Genomic DNA, 16,052 nt, shown 5'->3' on the forward strand with positions numbered 1-16,052 from the left:
CACGGCAGGAGAGGGCCGTGCTTGTGTAGCTCCTGCCTGCCCTGTGCTCTGCCCTGGGAAGACATCTCTGCTCTGTACCCGCAGCCGGGCTCTGCTGGGAGGAGAGTCGTCCCCGAGCCCAGCGGGGCTATTCCCACCAGGGGCAGCTGCAGCTGAGCCTTCAGACAGGACTCCCAGCTCCCCAGCACGCCGAGGGAAGCCCCTGCTCAGCCCTGGCCACGAGCAATGGGGCTCCCAGGACATCTGTGATGGGCTGGTGGGGCTCGGGCAGGGCTGGCACGAGCTTGTGCCGTGTGGGATCAGGAGGGGATCTGTGATCCTTGCACCATGCAGCTCAGGAGGGAAGAGCATGAGGGGTCTTTCTGCCCCAGACTGGCTGAGGTCGATGACCAACGCATGCAGGCAGAGGGAGGCTGGCTCTGTTGGACTGGCGAGTGATGCATCGTGCTGAGCAGGCAGTGCCGCAGAGGAGTGCCTTTGCTGTGCCATTTCGTAACCTCGCGCCTCTGTAGATTACAGCCACACGGCGTATGTCATGCGGTCACCGGTATGCGGGAGGCATTTGCGAGGTGCCTTCTTGGTCAATGCCAGGACCCTGACCCTCCCAGTGGCTATGCAAAGATGGCATGCATCCACCCCGAGACCAAGCCCTTGGGCAAGAGCTCTGGCACGCAGGGCGCTTGCAGTCAGCCTTTGTCACGCTGCGTGCCCTCTTACACACCGAGATAATGAAAAGACACCGGGGCTAATTTGGCCCGTGAGATGGCAGCTGGCAAGCGCCCGAGCAGGGTAATTGCAGGGGCTGATAGAGCAGGTTGGGGCTACTGAGGAAGCGGTGTCAGCACAACAGCCCTGTGCCACACAAGGAGGAACCAAGGGCTCGTCCGTCACAGGCCACTTGCTCCCAACTCAGCAGCTCCTCCCCTCACTCGCCACATGGCATAAAAGCTCTGCCCTCAGTGAGCACTGGCATCCATCGCTCCTGCCTCGCTCTGCTCAGGAAAAGGGAAGGTGGGTGCCTGTGTGTCTCTGCCTCCTGTGGCAGGGACCAGCTTTGGGCCTCCCTGGCCAGGAGAGCTGTGAGGGCAGCAGGCGTGTGGCAGCTGCCTTGGACGGCCAGGGCGGGCTGAGCCACAGCGAGAGGAGGAGGGATCCCCGTGGCCGTGACTCGCAGAGCCAGGCTCTCGGGGAGTCTTTGTGTGCCCTCGGTCTGTAGAGATGAGGGCACTGAGGGGGGCTGTTTGGGCTAAGGGCAAGCGGTGGGCACTGAGGTCATGGTGGTTGCTATGGCCTTTCCAGCTTCAGGGCAGCCCTGGGAAGAGGGCACTGCACAGCTAGGGTATCTCATCTGCATTCACGACATGTGTTGTTGGTGCTGTGTGTTTCAGGCTCAGCTCTCTCACACAAAGATGTCTTGCTACGACCTGTGCCCACCAAAAACTGGCGTCGCCGTCCCCCAGCCCATCGCTGAGAGCTGCAACGAGCTGTGCGCCCGGCAGTGCCCCGACTCGTCGGCCTTCATCCAGCCGCCCCCCGTCGTCGTCACCTTCCCCGGCCCCATCCTCAGCTCCTTCCCCCAGCAAGCCGTGGTGGGCTCCTCCGGAGCACCCGCCTTTGGGGGCTCCCTGGGGCTGGGGGGCCTCTATGGCGCCGGGGCCACGCTGGGCTCAGGGGGCCTCTGCACCTTTGGCAGACCCTACGCTTCTCCCGCCTGCAGCCCTTGCGCCCTGCCCCGCTACAGCAGGAAGCTCTGGGACACCTGTGGGCCCTGCTAGACGCAGCCCAGCCCCAGGCGCTGGCCCCAGCCCAAACACCAACACCACCCCCATGCAGGGCTGAGATGGTGGGCACGAGGCACTGACCAGTGCTGAGCAGCCCCAGCCAACGCCTGGGTAGCTGACTCTGCCACACACCCTCGGCCCATTCCTGCCCCCGTTTCCTGCCTTCTGCTCCCCTCCCCTCCTTTCTCCTCCCAGCTGTTGGATGGGGCAGGACGTGGACTTGAAGGGCTCTGTGAGGCTGCAGGGCCAAGTCCTCAGGATCTGGAATGCTGCACCAAGGGGGCATCTGGAGTGGAAAGCCATGCTCTGGAGAAGATTTCTCTGCCTCCCACAATACGTGGTAACCAGCCTCTCTGATCTTGCCCACGGTCTGCCTGACAGCCTGTCTTGCCCCTCTGGGCACAATAAAGTTTTCCTGCATCCAAGTCATGTCTCACTCCCTCATTGTGCCAAGCTTGGGAAACCCCGGGGGTAGGTGCCCAGCAGCTGTGGGAGGGTAAATGCTGGGTTCTAGATGCCCAAGGGAGGTGAGGGTGGGAAGTGCTAGGAGAGGGAGGGAGGACGCAGGCAGCAGGCAGGGGAAAGAGAGCCTTGTGGTGGGACTTGCAGGAGCTGGGGAAAGGGCAGAGGGCAGGGAGCAGGGTAGGTGCATTCAGTGCTCCATCACTTCATCTTCTGAGCCCAGGAGCAGCATCAACTCTACAAGGTTCCAGTGCTCTGCAGAAGCACAGGAGAATCTTCAGGCATCTGCACAGAGGAGGCTGGATGAGAGTTACTGTTTAACCTCACACCTGGGAAATGACCGTCAATATTCCATGACATAGGACATCATGCTCAGCAACAGAAAGCTGGGGGAAGAAGAAGGAAGGAGGATCTTGGGAGTGATGGCATTTGTCTCTCACGTAACCGTTGCCAGTGTGGCCGCCCTGCTGTCCTGGAGATGGCTGAACACCTGCCGCTAATGCCAAGTAGAAAATGAATTCCTTATTTGCTTGACAGGCATGCAAGGCTTTTCCTTTACTTCTTAAACTCTCTTTATCCCGACACACCAGTTTTCTCACTTTTAGCCCTCCGATTCACTCACCCATCCCAGCAGCGGAGGAGTGAGCGAGCTGCTCTGGGCTCTTTAGGTGCCAGCTGGGGTTAAACCACAACAATGATGAAGGGACAGGGAGCAGCTCTCTCCCGGGGAGAGTCTCAGAGTTCTGCAACTGTTCCTCCTGTCTCCGAGGAGGACCGGGGGTTTCTTATCAATGTGCACAGATGCCTGAAGGGAAGGCATCAAGAAGATGCGTCCAGGCTCTTGTCAGAGGCGTCCAGTGCCAGGACAAGAGGCAATGGGCACCAGCTGAAACACAGGAGGCTCTGCCTGAAAAGCGCAAAACTCTTTTGGCACTGTGAGGGTGACCGAGCGCGGGCACAGGTTGTCTCAGGAGGTTGTGGCATTTCTGTTCTTGGAGGCAAAGTTGTGTGGACACAGTGCTGGGCAGCCGGCTCTGGGTGACCCTGCTGAGGTGGCAGCATGACAAGATGCCCTGCAAAGGCTCCTGCCCCAGGAATCAGGCAGTTATTTCTGTCATTTTCTGTCTGTGGCAGAGTTGGCCTGTGTTGGGGGTGAGAAGGGGAAGGAGAAAAGGATGGGGAAAGCGAAGGTGAAGGATAAGAGAGTACAGCAGAAGGACAGGCGAGAAGATGGGGAAAGGGAAGTGGACTGTGAAGGAGAATAAAAAGAAGAAGAAGAAGAAAGAAAGGGAAAGAAGAAGAAGAAAGAGGAGAGGAAAGGGAACGGGATAGGGAAGAGGAAAGGGAAGCGTCCCCATTGCTTTCTCCCGCAGGGGCTCAGACAGAGCTGTGGAGGCACGAAGGGGGTGGAGTCACAACACGCATTGCCCCTGGGTGGCTCACAGCCCCTGGGGCAGTCACACTCATGCCCAGGGAAGCTTGAGGTCTGCAAATGCCCAAGGGCTTCAGGTGCTGCAGGCAGCAGATCTGTCTGTTCAGGCAGGGCCCTTTGAGCTCAGCTGTGGGACCTTATGTGGACAGAGCTGCCACGGCTGTGGGGTCTCCCCAAAGGCAGCTCAGCCTGGATCTGCTGGGACAGAGAGACTGCCCTGGCCCAGATGGGCGGGGTCACATGCAGGGCGAGGGAGCCCTGCAAACCACGTGGCTCGGTGAAACGAAAAACAAAGAGAGAGGGGTTAGATGCAGGATTCTTTTATTGTAAGTGCAGCAAACAACCAGTGGAGAAAGACACATAAGGCACAGGCAGGCAGGTTGTCCCTGTGGGCTTCAAGAGAGCTGTTCCTTCAGGCTTCTGCCAGGCAGTGGCTGTTGGAGAGACAAGCAAGTGCCCTGTGGGTGGATGGTGGCTTCGTGCCTCTGGGGACGGGCAGGAGCAAGGAGGAGGAGAGGCAGCATGGAGAGAGAAGAAGGGAGGGACAAGGAGAGGAGAAGTGAGGCTGAGATGGCCCAGGGTCTCTGGGTTTTCTGGGGCTCAGTCTAGCAGGGCCCACAGTTGTCCCAGAGCTTCCTGCTGTAGCGGGGCAGGGCGCAAGGGCTGCAGGCGGGAGAAGCGTAGGGTCTGCCAAAGGTGCAGAGGCCCCCTGAGCCCTGCGTGGCCCCGGCACCGTAGAGGCCCCCCAGCCCCAGGGAGCCCCCAAAGGCGGGTGCTCCGGAGGAGCCCACCACGGCTTGCTGGGGGAAGGAGCTGAGGATGGGGCCGGGGAAGGTGACGACGACGGGGGGCGGCTGGATGAAGGCCGACGAGTCGGGGCACTGCCGGGCGCACAGCTCGTTGCAGCTCTCAGCGATGGGCTGGGGGACGGCGATGCCGGTTTTTGGTGGGCACAGGTCGTAGCAAGACATCTTTGTGTGGGTTTGGATGGTGCTCTGCAAGAGAACAGAGATAGCAAGAGTGCAGTAGAGGGGAGCGCCTGAGGTGGAGGGACTGGCTCAGGGGTCGAGGAGGAGAAGCGCTCCCGGACTTACCTTGTTCCCCAAGGAGAAGGCAGCCAGAGCAGAGGATGGGAGAGCCTGGCAGAGGCAGAGCTTTTATACCATCCCCGCCATTGCTCAGCACCCCGTGGGCCAATGTGCAGAGGCGACACTCCCTCCTGCCGATGACAATGGTGACAACGGCGCTGTCCAGCTACTGGCCCTCCCTGAGTCAGCATCCCCTCGCCACAGTAGCACACGATGCCTCAGAGCCTTTCCTGCTCTTTCTGCTGTGGCAGCAGCATCTCCCTGCTGGGGGCTGCGCACGGCAGGAGAGGGCCGTGCTTGTGTAGCTCCTGCCTGCCCTGTGCTCTGCCCTGGGAAGACATCTCTGCTCTGTACCCGCAGCCGGGCTCTGCTGGGAGGAGAGTCGTCCCCGAGCCCAGCGGGGCTATTCCCACCAGGGGCAGCTGCAGCTGAGCCTTCAGACAGGACTCCCAGCTCCCCAGCACGCCGAGGGAAGCCCCTGCTCAGCCCTGGCCACGAGCAATGGGGCTCCCAGGACATCTGTGATGGGCTGGTGGGGCTCGGGCAGGGCTGGCACGAGCTTGTGCCGTGTGGGATCAGGAGGGGATCTGTGATCCTTGCACCATGCAGCTCAGGAGGGAAGAGCATGAGGGGTCTTTCTGCCCCAGACTGGCTGAGGTCGATGACCAACGCATGCAGGCAGAGGGAGGCTGGCTCTGTTGGACTGGCGAGTGATGCATCGTGCTGAGCAGGCAGTGCCGCAGAGGAGTGCCTTTGCTGTGCCATTTCGTAACCTCGCGCCTCTGTAGATTACAGCCACACGGCGTATGTCATGCGGTCACCGGTATGCGGGAGGCATTTGCGAGGTGCCTTCTTGGTCAATGCCAGGACCCTGACCCTCCCAGTGGCTATGCAAAGATGGCATGCATCCACCCCGAGACCAAGCCCTTGGGCAAGAGCTCTGGCACGCAGGGCGCTTGCAGTCAGCCTTTGTCACGCTGCGTGCCCTCTTACACACCGAGATAATGAAAAGACACCGGGGCTAATTTGGCCCGTGAGATGGCAGCTGGCAAGCGCCCGAGCAGGGTAATTGCAGGGGCTGATAGAGCAGGTTGGGGCTACTGAGGAAGCGGCGTCAGCACAACAGCCCTGTGCCACACAAGGAGGAACCAAGGGCTCGTCCGTCACAGGCCACTTGCTCCCAACTCAGCAGCTCCTCCCCTCACTCGCCACATGGCATAAAAGCTCTGCCCTCAGTGAGCACTGGCATCCATCGCTCCTGCCTCGCTCTGCTCAGGAAAAGGGAAGGTGGGTGCCTGTGTGTCTCTGCCTCCTGTGGCAGGGACCAGCTTTGGGCCTCCCTGGCCAGGAGAGCTGTGAGGGCAGCAGGCGTGTGGCAGCTGCCTTGGACGGCCAGGGCGGGCTGAGCCACAGCGAGAGGAGGAGGGATCCCCGTGGCCGTGACTCGCAGAGCCAGGCTCTCGGGGAGTCTTTGTGTGCCCTCGGTCTGTAGAGATGAGGGCACTGAGGGGGGCTGTTTGGGCTAAGGGCAAGCGGTGGGCACTGAGGTCATGGTGGTTGCTATGGCCTTTCCAGCTTCAGGGCAGCCCTGGGAAGAGGGCACTGCACAGCTAGGGTATCTCATCTGCATTCACGACATGTGTTGTTGGTGCTGTGTGTTTCAGGCTCAGCTCTCTCACACAAAGATGTCTTGCTACGACCTGTGCCCACCAAAAACTGGCGTCGCCGTCCCCCAGCCCATCGCTGAGAGCTGCAACGAGCTGTGCGCCCGGCAGTGCCCCGACTCGTCGGCCTTCATCCAGCCGCCCCCCGTCGTCGTCACCTTCCCCGGCCCCATCCTCAGCTCCTTCCCCCAGCAAGCCGTGGTGGGCTCCTCCGGAGCACCCGCCTTTGGGGGCTCCCTGGGGCTGGGGGGCCTCTATGGCGCCGGGGCCACGCTGGGCTCAGGGGGCCTCTGCACCTTTGGCAGACCCTACGCTTCTCCCGCCTGCAGCCCTTGCGCCCTGCCCCGCTACAGCAGGAAGCTCTGGGACACCTGTGGGCCCTGCTAGACGCAGCCCAGCCCCAGGCGCTGGCCCCAGCCCAAACACCAACACCACCCCCATGCAGGGCTGAGATGGTGGGCACGAGGCACTGACCAGTGCTGAGCAGCCCCAGCCAACGCCTGGGTAGCTGACTCTGCCACACACCCTCGGCCCATTCCTGCCCCCGTTTCCTGCCTTCTGCTCCCCTCCCCTCCTTTCTCCTCCCAGCTGTTGGATGGGGCAGGACGTGGACTTGAAGGGCTCTGTGAGGCTGCAGGGCCAAGTCCTCAGGATCTGGAATGCTGCACCAAGGGGGCATCTGGAGTGGAAAGCCATGCTCTGGAGAAGATTTCTCTGCCTCCCACAATACGTGGTAACCAGCCTCTCTGATCTTGCCCACGGTCTGCCTGACAGCCTGTCTTGCCCCTCTGGGCACAATAAAGTTTTCCTGCATCCAAGTCATGTCTCACTCCCTCATTGTGCCAAGCTTGGGAAACCCCGGGGGTAGGTGCCCAGCAGCTGTGGGAGGGTAAATGCTGGGTTCTAGATGCCCAAGGGAGGTGAGGGTGGGAAGTGCTAGGAGAGGGAGGGAGGACGCAGGCAGCAGGCAGGGGAAAGAGAGCCTTGTGGTGGGACTTGCAGGAGCTGGGGAAAGGGCAGAGGGCAGGGAGCAGGGTAGGTGCATTCAGTGCTCCATCACTTCATCTTCTGAGCCCAGGAGCAGCATCAACTCTACAAGGTTCCAGTGCTCTGCAGAAGCACAGGAGAATCTTCAGGCATCTGCACAGAGGAGGCTGGATGAGAGTTACTGTTTAACCTCACACCTGGGAAATGACCGTCAATATTCCATGACATAGGACATCATGCTCAGCAACAGAAAGCTGGGGGAAGAAGAAGGAAGGAGGATCTTGGGAGTGATGGCATTTGTCTCTCACGTAACCGTTGCCAGTGTGGCCGCCCTGCTGTCCTGGAGATGGCTGAACACCTGCCGCTAATGCCAAGTAGAAAATGAATTCCTTATTTGCTTGACAGGCATGCAAGGCTTTTCCTTTACTTCTTAAGCTCTCTTTATCCCGACACACCAGTTTTCTCACTTTTAGCCCTCCGATTCACTCACCCATCCCAGCAGCGGAGGAGTGAGCGAGCTGCTCTGGGCTCTTTAGGTGCCAGCTGGGGTTAAACCACAACAATGATGAAGGGACAGGGAGCAGCTCTCTCCCGGGGAGAGTCTCAGAGTTCTGCAACTGTTCCTCCTGTCTCCGAGGAGGACCGGGGGTTTCTTATCAATGTGCACAGATGCCTGAAGGGAAGGCATCAAGAAGATGCGTCCAGGCTCTTGTCAGAGGCGTCCAGTGCCAGGACAAGAGGCAATGGGCACCAGCTGAAACACAGGAGGCTCTGCCTGAAAAGCGCAAAACTCTTTTGGCACTGTGAGGGTGACCGAGCGCGGGCACAGGTTGTCTCAGGAGGTTGTGGCATTTCTGTTCTTGGAGACAAAGTTGTGTGGACACAGTGCTGGGCAGCCGGCTCTGGGTGACCCTGCTGAGGTGGCAGCATGACAAGATGCCCTGCAAAGGCTCCTGCCCCAGGAATCAGGCAGTTATTTCTGTCATTTTCTGTCTGTGGCAGAGTTGGCCTGTGTTGGGGGTGAGAAGGGGAAGGAGAAAAGGATGGGGAAAGCGAAGGTGAAGGATAAGAGAGTACAGCAGAAGGACAGGCGAGAAGATGGGGAAAGGGAAGTGGACTGTGAAGGAGAATAAAAAGAAGAAGAAGAAGAAAGAAAGGGAAAGAAGAAGAAGAAAGAGGAGAGGAAAGGGAACGGGATAGGGAAGAGGAAAGGGAAGCGTCCCCATTGCTTTCTCCCGCAGGGGCTCAGACAGAGCTGTGGAGGCACGAAGGGGGTGGAGTCACAACACGCATTGCCCCTGGGTGGCTCACAGCCCCTGGGGCAGTCACACTCATGCCCAGGGAAGCTTGAGGTCTGCAAATGCCCAAGGGCTTCAGGTGCTGCAGGCAGCAGATCTGTCTGTTCAGGCAGGGCCCTTTGAGCTCAGCTGTGGGACCTTATGTGGACAGAGCTGCCACGGCTGTGGGGTCTCCCCAAAGGCAGCTCAGCCTGGATCTGCTGGGACAGAGAGACTGCCCTGGCCCAGATGGGCGGGGTCACATGCAGGGCGAGGGAGCCCTGCAAACCACGTGGCTCGGTGAAACGAAAAACAAAGAGAGAGGGGTTAGATGCAGGATTCTTTTATTGTAAGTGCAGCAAACAACCAGTGGAGAAAGACACATAAGGCACAGGCAGGCAGGTTGTCCCTGTGGGCTTCAAGAGAGCTGTTCCTTCAGGCTTCTGCCAGGCAGTGGCTGTTGGAGAGACAAGCAAGTGCCCTGTGGGTGGATGGTGGCTTCGTGCCTCTGGGGACGGGCAGGAGCAAGGAGGAGGAGAGGCAGCATGGAGAGAGAAGAAGGGAGGGACAAGGAGAGGAGAAGTGAGGCTGAGATGGCCCAGGGTCTCTGGGTTTTCTGGGGCTCAGTCTAGCAGGGCCCACAGTTGTCCCAGAGCTTCCTGCTGTAGCGGGGCAGGGCGCAAGGGCTGCAGGCGGGAGAAGCGTAGGGTCTGCCAAAGGTGCAGAGGCCCCCTGAGCCCTGCGTGGCCCCGGCACCGTAGAGGCCCCCCAGCCCCAGGGAGCCCCCAAAGGCGGGTGCTCCGGAGGAGCCCACCACGGCTTGCTGGGGGAAGGAGCTGAGGATGGGGCCGGGGAAGGTGACGACGACGGGGGGCGGCTGGATGAAGGCCGACGAGTCGGGGCACTGCCGGGCGCACAGCTCGTTGCAGCTCTCAGCGATGGGCTGGGGGACGGCGATGCCGGTTTTTGGTGGGCACAGGTCGTAGCAAGACATCTTTGTGTGGGTTTGGATGGTGCTCTGCAAGAGAACAGAGATAGCAAGAGTGCAGTAGAGGGGAGCGCCTGAGGTGGAGGGACTGGCTCAGGGGTCGAGGAGGAGAAGCGCTCCCGGACTTACCTTGTTCCCCAAGGAGAAGGCAGCCAGAGCAGAGGATGGGAGAGCCTGGCAGAGGCAGAGCTTTTATACCATCCCCGCCATTGCTCAGCACCCCGTGGGCCAATGTGCAGAGGCGACACTCCCTCCTGCCGATGACAATGGTGACAACGGCGCTGTCCAGCTACTGGCCCTCCCTGAGTCAGCATCCCCTCGCCACAGTAGCACACGATGCCTCAGAGCCTTTCCTGCTCTTTCTGCTGTGGCAGCAGCATCTCCCTGCTGGGGGCTGCGCACGGCAGGAGAGGGCCGTGCTTCTGTAGCTCCTGCCTGCCCTGTGCTCTGCCCTGGGAAGACATCTCTGCTCTGTACCCGCAGCCGGGCTCTGCTGGGAGGAGAGTCGTCCCCGAGCCCAGCGGGGCTATTCCCACCAGGGGCAGCTGCAGCTGAGCCTTCAGACAGGACTCCCAGCTCCCCAGCACGCCGAGGGAAGCCCCTGCTCAGCCCTGGCCACGAGCAATGGGGCTCCCAGGACATCTGTGATGGGCTGGTGGGGCTCGGGCAGGGCTGGCACGAGCTTGTGCCGTGTGGGATCAGGAGGGGATCTGTGATCCTTGCACCATGCAGCTCAGGAGGGAAGAGCATGAGGGGTCTTTCTGCCCCAGACTGGCTGAGGTCGATGACCAACGCATGCAGGCAGAGGGAGGCTGGCTCTGTTGGACTGGCGAGTGATGCATCGTGCTGAGCAGGCAGTGCCGCAGAGGAGTGCCTTTGCTGTGCCATTTCGTAACCTCGCGCCTCTGTAGATTACAGCCACACGGCGTATGTCATGCGGTCACCGGTATGCGGGAGGCATTTGCGAGGTGCCTTCTTGGTCAATGCCAGGACCCTGACCCTCCCAGTGGCTATGCAAAGATGGCATGCATCCACCCCGAGACCAAGCCCTTGGGCAAGAGCTCTGGCACGCAGGGCGCTTGCAGTCAGCCTTTGTCACGCTGCGTGCCCTCTTACACACCGAGATAATGAAAAGACACCGGGGCTAATTTGGCCCGTGAGATGGCAGCTGGCAAGCGCCCGAGCAGGGTAATTGCAGGGGCTGATAGAGCAGGTTGGGGCTACTGAGGAAGCGGCGTCAGCACAACAGCCCTGTGCCACACAAGGAGGAACCAAGGGCTCGTCCGTCACAGGCCACTTGCTCCCAACTCAGCAGCTCCTCCCCTCACTCGCCACATGGCATAAAAGCTCTGCCCTCAGTGAGCACTGGCATCCATCGCTCCTGCCTCGCTCTGCTCAGGAAAAGGGAAGGTGGGTGCCTGTGTGTCTCTGCCTCCTGTGGCAGGGACCAGCTTTGGGCCTCCCTGGCCAGGAGAGCTGTGAGGGCAGCAGGCGTGTGGCAGCTGCCTTGGACGGCCAGGGCGGGCTGAGCCACAGCGAGAGGAGGAGGGATCCCCGTGGCCGTGACTCGCAGAGCCAGGCTCTCGGGGAGTCTTTGTGTGCCCTCGGTCTGTAGAGATGAGGGCACTGAGGGGGGCTGTTTGGGCTAAGGGCAAGCGGTGGGCACTGAGGTCATGGTGGTTGCTATGGCCTTTCCAGCTTCAGGGCAGCCCTGGGAAGAGGGCACTGCACAGCTAGGGTATCTCATCTGCATTCACGACATGTGTTGTTGGTGCTGTGTGTTTCAGGCTCAGCTCTCTCACACAAAGATGTCTTGCTACGACCTGTGCCCACCAAAAACTGGCGTCGCCGTCCCCCAGCCCATCGCTGAGAGCTGCAACGAGCTGTGCGCCCGGCAGTGCCCCGACTCGTCGGCCTTCATCCAGCCGCCCCCCGTCGTCGTCACCTTCCCCGGCCCCATCCTCAGCTCCTTCCCCCAGCAAGCCGTGGTGGGCTCCTCCGGAGCACCCGCCTTTGGGGGCTCCCTGGGGCTGGGGGGCCTCTATGGCGCCGGGGCCACGCTGGGCTCAGGGGGCCTCTGCACCTTTGGCAGACCCTACGCTTCTCCCGCCTGCAGCCCTTGCGCCCTGCCCCGCTACAGCAGGAAGCTCTGGGACACCTGTGGGCCCTGCTAGACGCAGCCCAGCCCCAGGCGCTGGCCCCAGCCCAAACACCAACACCACCCCCATGCAGGGCTGAGATGGTGGGCACGAGGCACTGACCAGTGCTGAGCAGCCCCAGCCAACGCCTGGGTAGCTGACTCTGCCACACACCCTCGGCCCATTCCTGCCCCCGTTTCCTGCCTTCTGCTCCCCTCCCCTCCTTTCTCCTCCCAGCTGTTGGATGGGGCAGGACGTGGACTTGAAGGGCTCTGTGAGGCTGCAGGGCCAAGTCCTCAGGATCTGGAATGCTGCACCAAGGGGGCATCTGGAGTGGAAAGCCATGCTCTGGAGAAGATTTCTCTGCCTCCCACAATACGTGGTAACCAGCCTCTCTGATCTTGCCCACGGTCTGCCTGACAGCCTGTCTTGCCCCTCTGGGCACAATAAAGTTTTCCTGCATCCAAGTCATGTCTCACTCCCTCATTGTGCCAAGCTTGGGAAACCCCGGGGGTAGGTGCCCAGCAGCTGTGGGAGGGTAAATGCTGGGTTCTAGATGCCCAAGGGAGGTGAGGGTGGGAAGTGCTAGGAGAGGGAGGGAGGACGCAGGCAGCAGGCAGGGGAAAGAGAGCCTTGTGGTGGGACTTGCAGGAGCTGGGGAAAGGGCAGAGGGCAGGGAGCAGGGTAGGTGCATTCAGTGCTCCATCACTTCATCTTCTGAGCCCAGGAGCAGCATCAACTCTACAAGGTTCCAGTGCTCTGCAGAAGCACAGGAGAATCTTCAGGCATCTGCACAGAGGAGGCTGGATGAGAGTTACTGTTTAACCTCACACCTGGGAAATGACCGTCAATATTCCATGACATAGGACATCATGCTCAGCAACAGAAAGCTGGGGGAAGAAGAAGGAAGGAGGATCTTGGGAGTGATGGCATTTGTCTCTCACGTAACCGTTGCCAGTGTGGCCGCCCTGCTGTCCTGGAGATGGCTGAACACCTGCCGCTAATGCCAAGTAGAAAATGAATTCCTTATTTGCTTGACAGGCATGCAAGGCTTTTCCTTTACTTCTTAAACTCTCTTTATCCCGACACACCAGTTTTCTCACTTTTAGCCCTCCGATTCACTCACCCATCCCAGCAGCGGAGGAGTGAGCGAGCTGCTCTGGGCTCTTTAGGTGCCAGCTGGGGTTAAACCACAACAATGATGAAGGGACAGGGAGCAGCTCTCTCCCGGGGAGAGTCTCAGAGTTCTGCAACTGTTCCTCCTGTCTCCGAGGAGGACCGGGGGTTTCTTATCAATGTGCACAGATGCCTGAAGGGAAGGCATCAAGAAGATGCGTCCAGGCTCTTGTCAGAGGCGTCCAGTGCCAGGACAAGAGGCAATGGGCACCAGCTGAAACACAGGAGGCTCTGCCTGAAAAGCGCAAAACTCTTTTGGCACTGTGAGGGTGACCGAGCGCGGGCACAGGTTGTCTCAGGAGGTTGTGGCATTTCTGTTCTTGGAGACAAAGTTGTGTGGACACAGTGCTGGGCAGCCGGCTCTGGGTGACCCTGCTGAGGTGGCAGCATGACAAGATGCCCTGCAAAGGCTCCTGCCCCAGGAATCAGGCAGTTATTTCTGTCATTTTCTGTCTGTGGCAGAGTTGGCCTGTGTTGGGGGTGAGAAGGGGAAGGAGAAAAGGATGGGGAAAGCGAAGGTGAAGGATAAGAGAGTACAGCAGAAGGACAGGCGAGAAGATGGGGAAAGGGAAGTGGACTGTGAAGGAGAATAAAAAGAAGAAGAAGAAGAAAGAAAGGGAAAGAAGAAGAAGAAAGAGGAGAGGAAAGGGAACGGGATAGGGAAGAGGAAAGGGAAGCGTCCCCATTGCTTTCTCCCGCAGGGGCTCAGACAGAGCTGTGGAGGCACGAAGGGGGTGGAGTCACAACACGCATTGCCCCTGGGTGGCTCACAGCCCCTGGGGCAGTCACACTCATGCCCAGGGAAGCTTGAGGTCTGCAAATGCCCAAGGGCTTCAGGTGCTGCAGGCAGCAGATCTGTCTGTTCAGGCAGGGCCCTTTGAGCTCAGCTGTGGGACCTTATGTGGACAGAGCTGCCACGGCTGTGGGGTCTCCCCAAAGGCAGCTCAGCCTGGATCTGCTGGGACAGAGAGACTGCCCTGGCCCAGATGGGCGGGGTCACATGCAGGGCGAGGGAGCCCTGCAAACCACGTGGCTCGGTGAAACGAAAAACAAAGAGAGAGGGGTTAGATGCAGGATTCTTTTATTGTAAGTGCAGCAAACAACCAGTGGAGAAAGACACATAAGGCACAGGCAGGCAGGTTGTCCCTGTGGGCTTCAAGAGAGCTGTTCCTTCAGGCTTCTGCCAGGCAGTGGCTGTTGGAGAGACAAGCAAGTGCCCTGTGGGTGGATGGTGGCTTCGTGCCTCTGGGGACGGGCAGGAGCAAGGAGGAGGAGAGGCAGCATGGAGAGAGAAGAAGGGAGGGACAAGGAGAGGAGAAGTGAGGCTGAGATGGCCCAGGGTCTCTGGGTTTTCTGGGGCTCAGTCTAGCAGGGCCCACAGTTGTCCCAGAGCTTCCTGCTGTAGCGGGGCAGGGCGCAAGGGCTGCAGGCGGGAGAAGCGTAGGGTCTGCCAAAGGTGCAGAGGCCCCCTGAGCCCTGCGTGGCCCCGGCACCGTAGAGGCCCCCCAGCCCCAGGGAGCCCCCAAAGGCGGGTGCTCCGGAGGAGCCCACCACGGCTTGCTGGGGGAAGGAGCTGAGGATGGGGCCGGGGAAGGTGACGACGACGGGGGGCGGCTGGATGAAGGCCGACGAGTCGGGGCACTGCCGGGCGCACAGCTCGTTGCAGCTCTCAGCGATGGGCTGGGGCACGGCGACGCCGGTTATTGGTGGGCACAGGTCGTAGCAAGACATCTTTGTGTGGGTTTGGATGGTGCTCTGCAAGAGAACAGAGATAGCAAGAGTGCAGTAGAGGGGAGCGCCTGAGGTGGAGGGACTGGCTCAGGGGTCGAGGAGGAGAAGCGCTCCCGGACTTACCTTGTTCCCCAAGGAGAAGGCGGCCAGAGCAGAGGATGGGAGAGCCTGGCAGAGGCAGAGCTTTTATACCATCCCCGCCATTGCTCAGCACCCCGTGGGCCAATGTGCAGAGGCGACACTCCCTCCTGCCGATGACAATGGTGACAACGGCGCTGTCCAGCTACTGGCCCTCCCTGAGTCAGCATCCCCTCGCCACAGTAGCACACGATGCCTCAGAGCCTTTCCTGCTCTTTCTGCTGTGGCAGCAGCATCTCCCTGCTGGGGGCTGCGCACGGCAGGAGAGGGCCGTGCTTGTGTAGCTCCTGCCTGCCCTGTGCTCTGCCCTGGGAAGACATCTCTGCTCTGTACCCGCAGCCGGGCTCTGCTGGGAGGAGAGTCGTCCCCGAGCCCAGCGGGGCTATTCCCACCAGGGGCAGCTGCAGCTGAGCCTTCAGACAGGACTCCCAGCTCCCCAGCACGCCGAGGGAAGCCCCTGCTCAGCCCTGGCCACGAGCAATGGGGCTCCCAGGACATCTGTGATGGGCTGGTGGGGCTCGGGCAGGGCTGGCACGAGCTTGTGCCGTGTGGGATCAGGAGGGGATCTGTGATCCTTGCACCATGCAGCTCAGGAGGGAAGAGCATGAGGGGTCTTTCTGCCCCAGACTGGCTGAGGTCGATGACCAACGCATGCAGGCAGAGGGAGGCTGGCTCTGTTGGACTGGCGAGTGATGCATCGTGCTGAGCAGGCAGTGCCGCAGAGGAGTGCCTTTGCTGTGCCATTTCGTAACCTCGCGCCTCTGTAGATTACAGCCACACGGCGTATGTCATGCGGTCACCGGTATGCGGGAGGCATTTGCGAGGTGCCTTCTTGGTCAATGCCAGGACCCTGACCCTCCCAGTGGCTATGCAAAGATGGCATGCATCCACCCCGAGACCAAGCCCTTGGGCAAGAGCTCTGGCACGCAGGGCGCTTGCAGTCAGCCTTTGTCACGCTGCGTGCCCTCTTACACACCGAGATAATGAAAAGACACCGGGGCTAATTTGGCCCGTGAGATGGCAGCTGGCAAGCGCCCGAGCAGGGTAATTGCAGGGGCTGATAGAGCAGGTTGGGGCTACTGAGGAAGCGGCGTCAGCACAACAGCCCTGTGCCACACAAGGAGGAACCAAGGGCTCGTCCGTCACAGGCCACTTGCTCCCAACTCAGCAGCTCCTCCCCTCACTCGCCA

General features: G+C 60.4%; 3 protein-coding genes across 3 annotated transcripts; all 3 read right to left on the reverse strand.

The window, feature by feature from the left end:
- Positions 1 to 4,280: 4,280 nt before the first annotated feature.
- LOC141916817 (feather keratin 3-like) lies at positions 4,281 to 4,646 on the reverse strand. The gene has a single exon (XM_074809620.1). It carries the CDS (start codon positions 4,644 to 4,646, stop codon positions 4,281 to 4,283), a length of 366 nt encoding a protein of 121 aa, XP_074665721.1.
- A 4,673-nt stretch (positions 4,647 to 9,319) lies between these two features.
- Positions 9,320 to 9,685, reverse strand: LOC141916816 (feather keratin 3-like). Its single transcript, XM_074809619.1, has one exon. It carries the CDS (start codon positions 9,683 to 9,685, stop codon positions 9,320 to 9,322), a length of 366 nt encoding a protein of 121 aa, XP_074665720.1.
- Positions 9,686 to 14,358: 4,673 nt separating this feature from the next.
- LOC141916822 (feather keratin 3-like) lies at positions 14,359 to 14,724 on the reverse strand. The gene has a single exon (XM_074809624.1). The coding sequence runs from the start codon at positions 14,722 to 14,724 to the stop codon at positions 14,359 to 14,361; it is 366 nt and encodes a 121-aa protein (XP_074665725.1).
- Positions 14,725 to 16,052: the final 1,328 nt, after the last annotated feature.

This window comes from Strix aluco, chromosome 30 (genome assembly GCF_031877795.1).
Source record: "Strix aluco isolate bStrAlu1 chromosome 30, bStrAlu1.hap1, whole genome shotgun sequence".
NCBI lineage: Eukaryota > Metazoa > Chordata > Aves > Strigiformes > Strigidae > Strix > Strix aluco.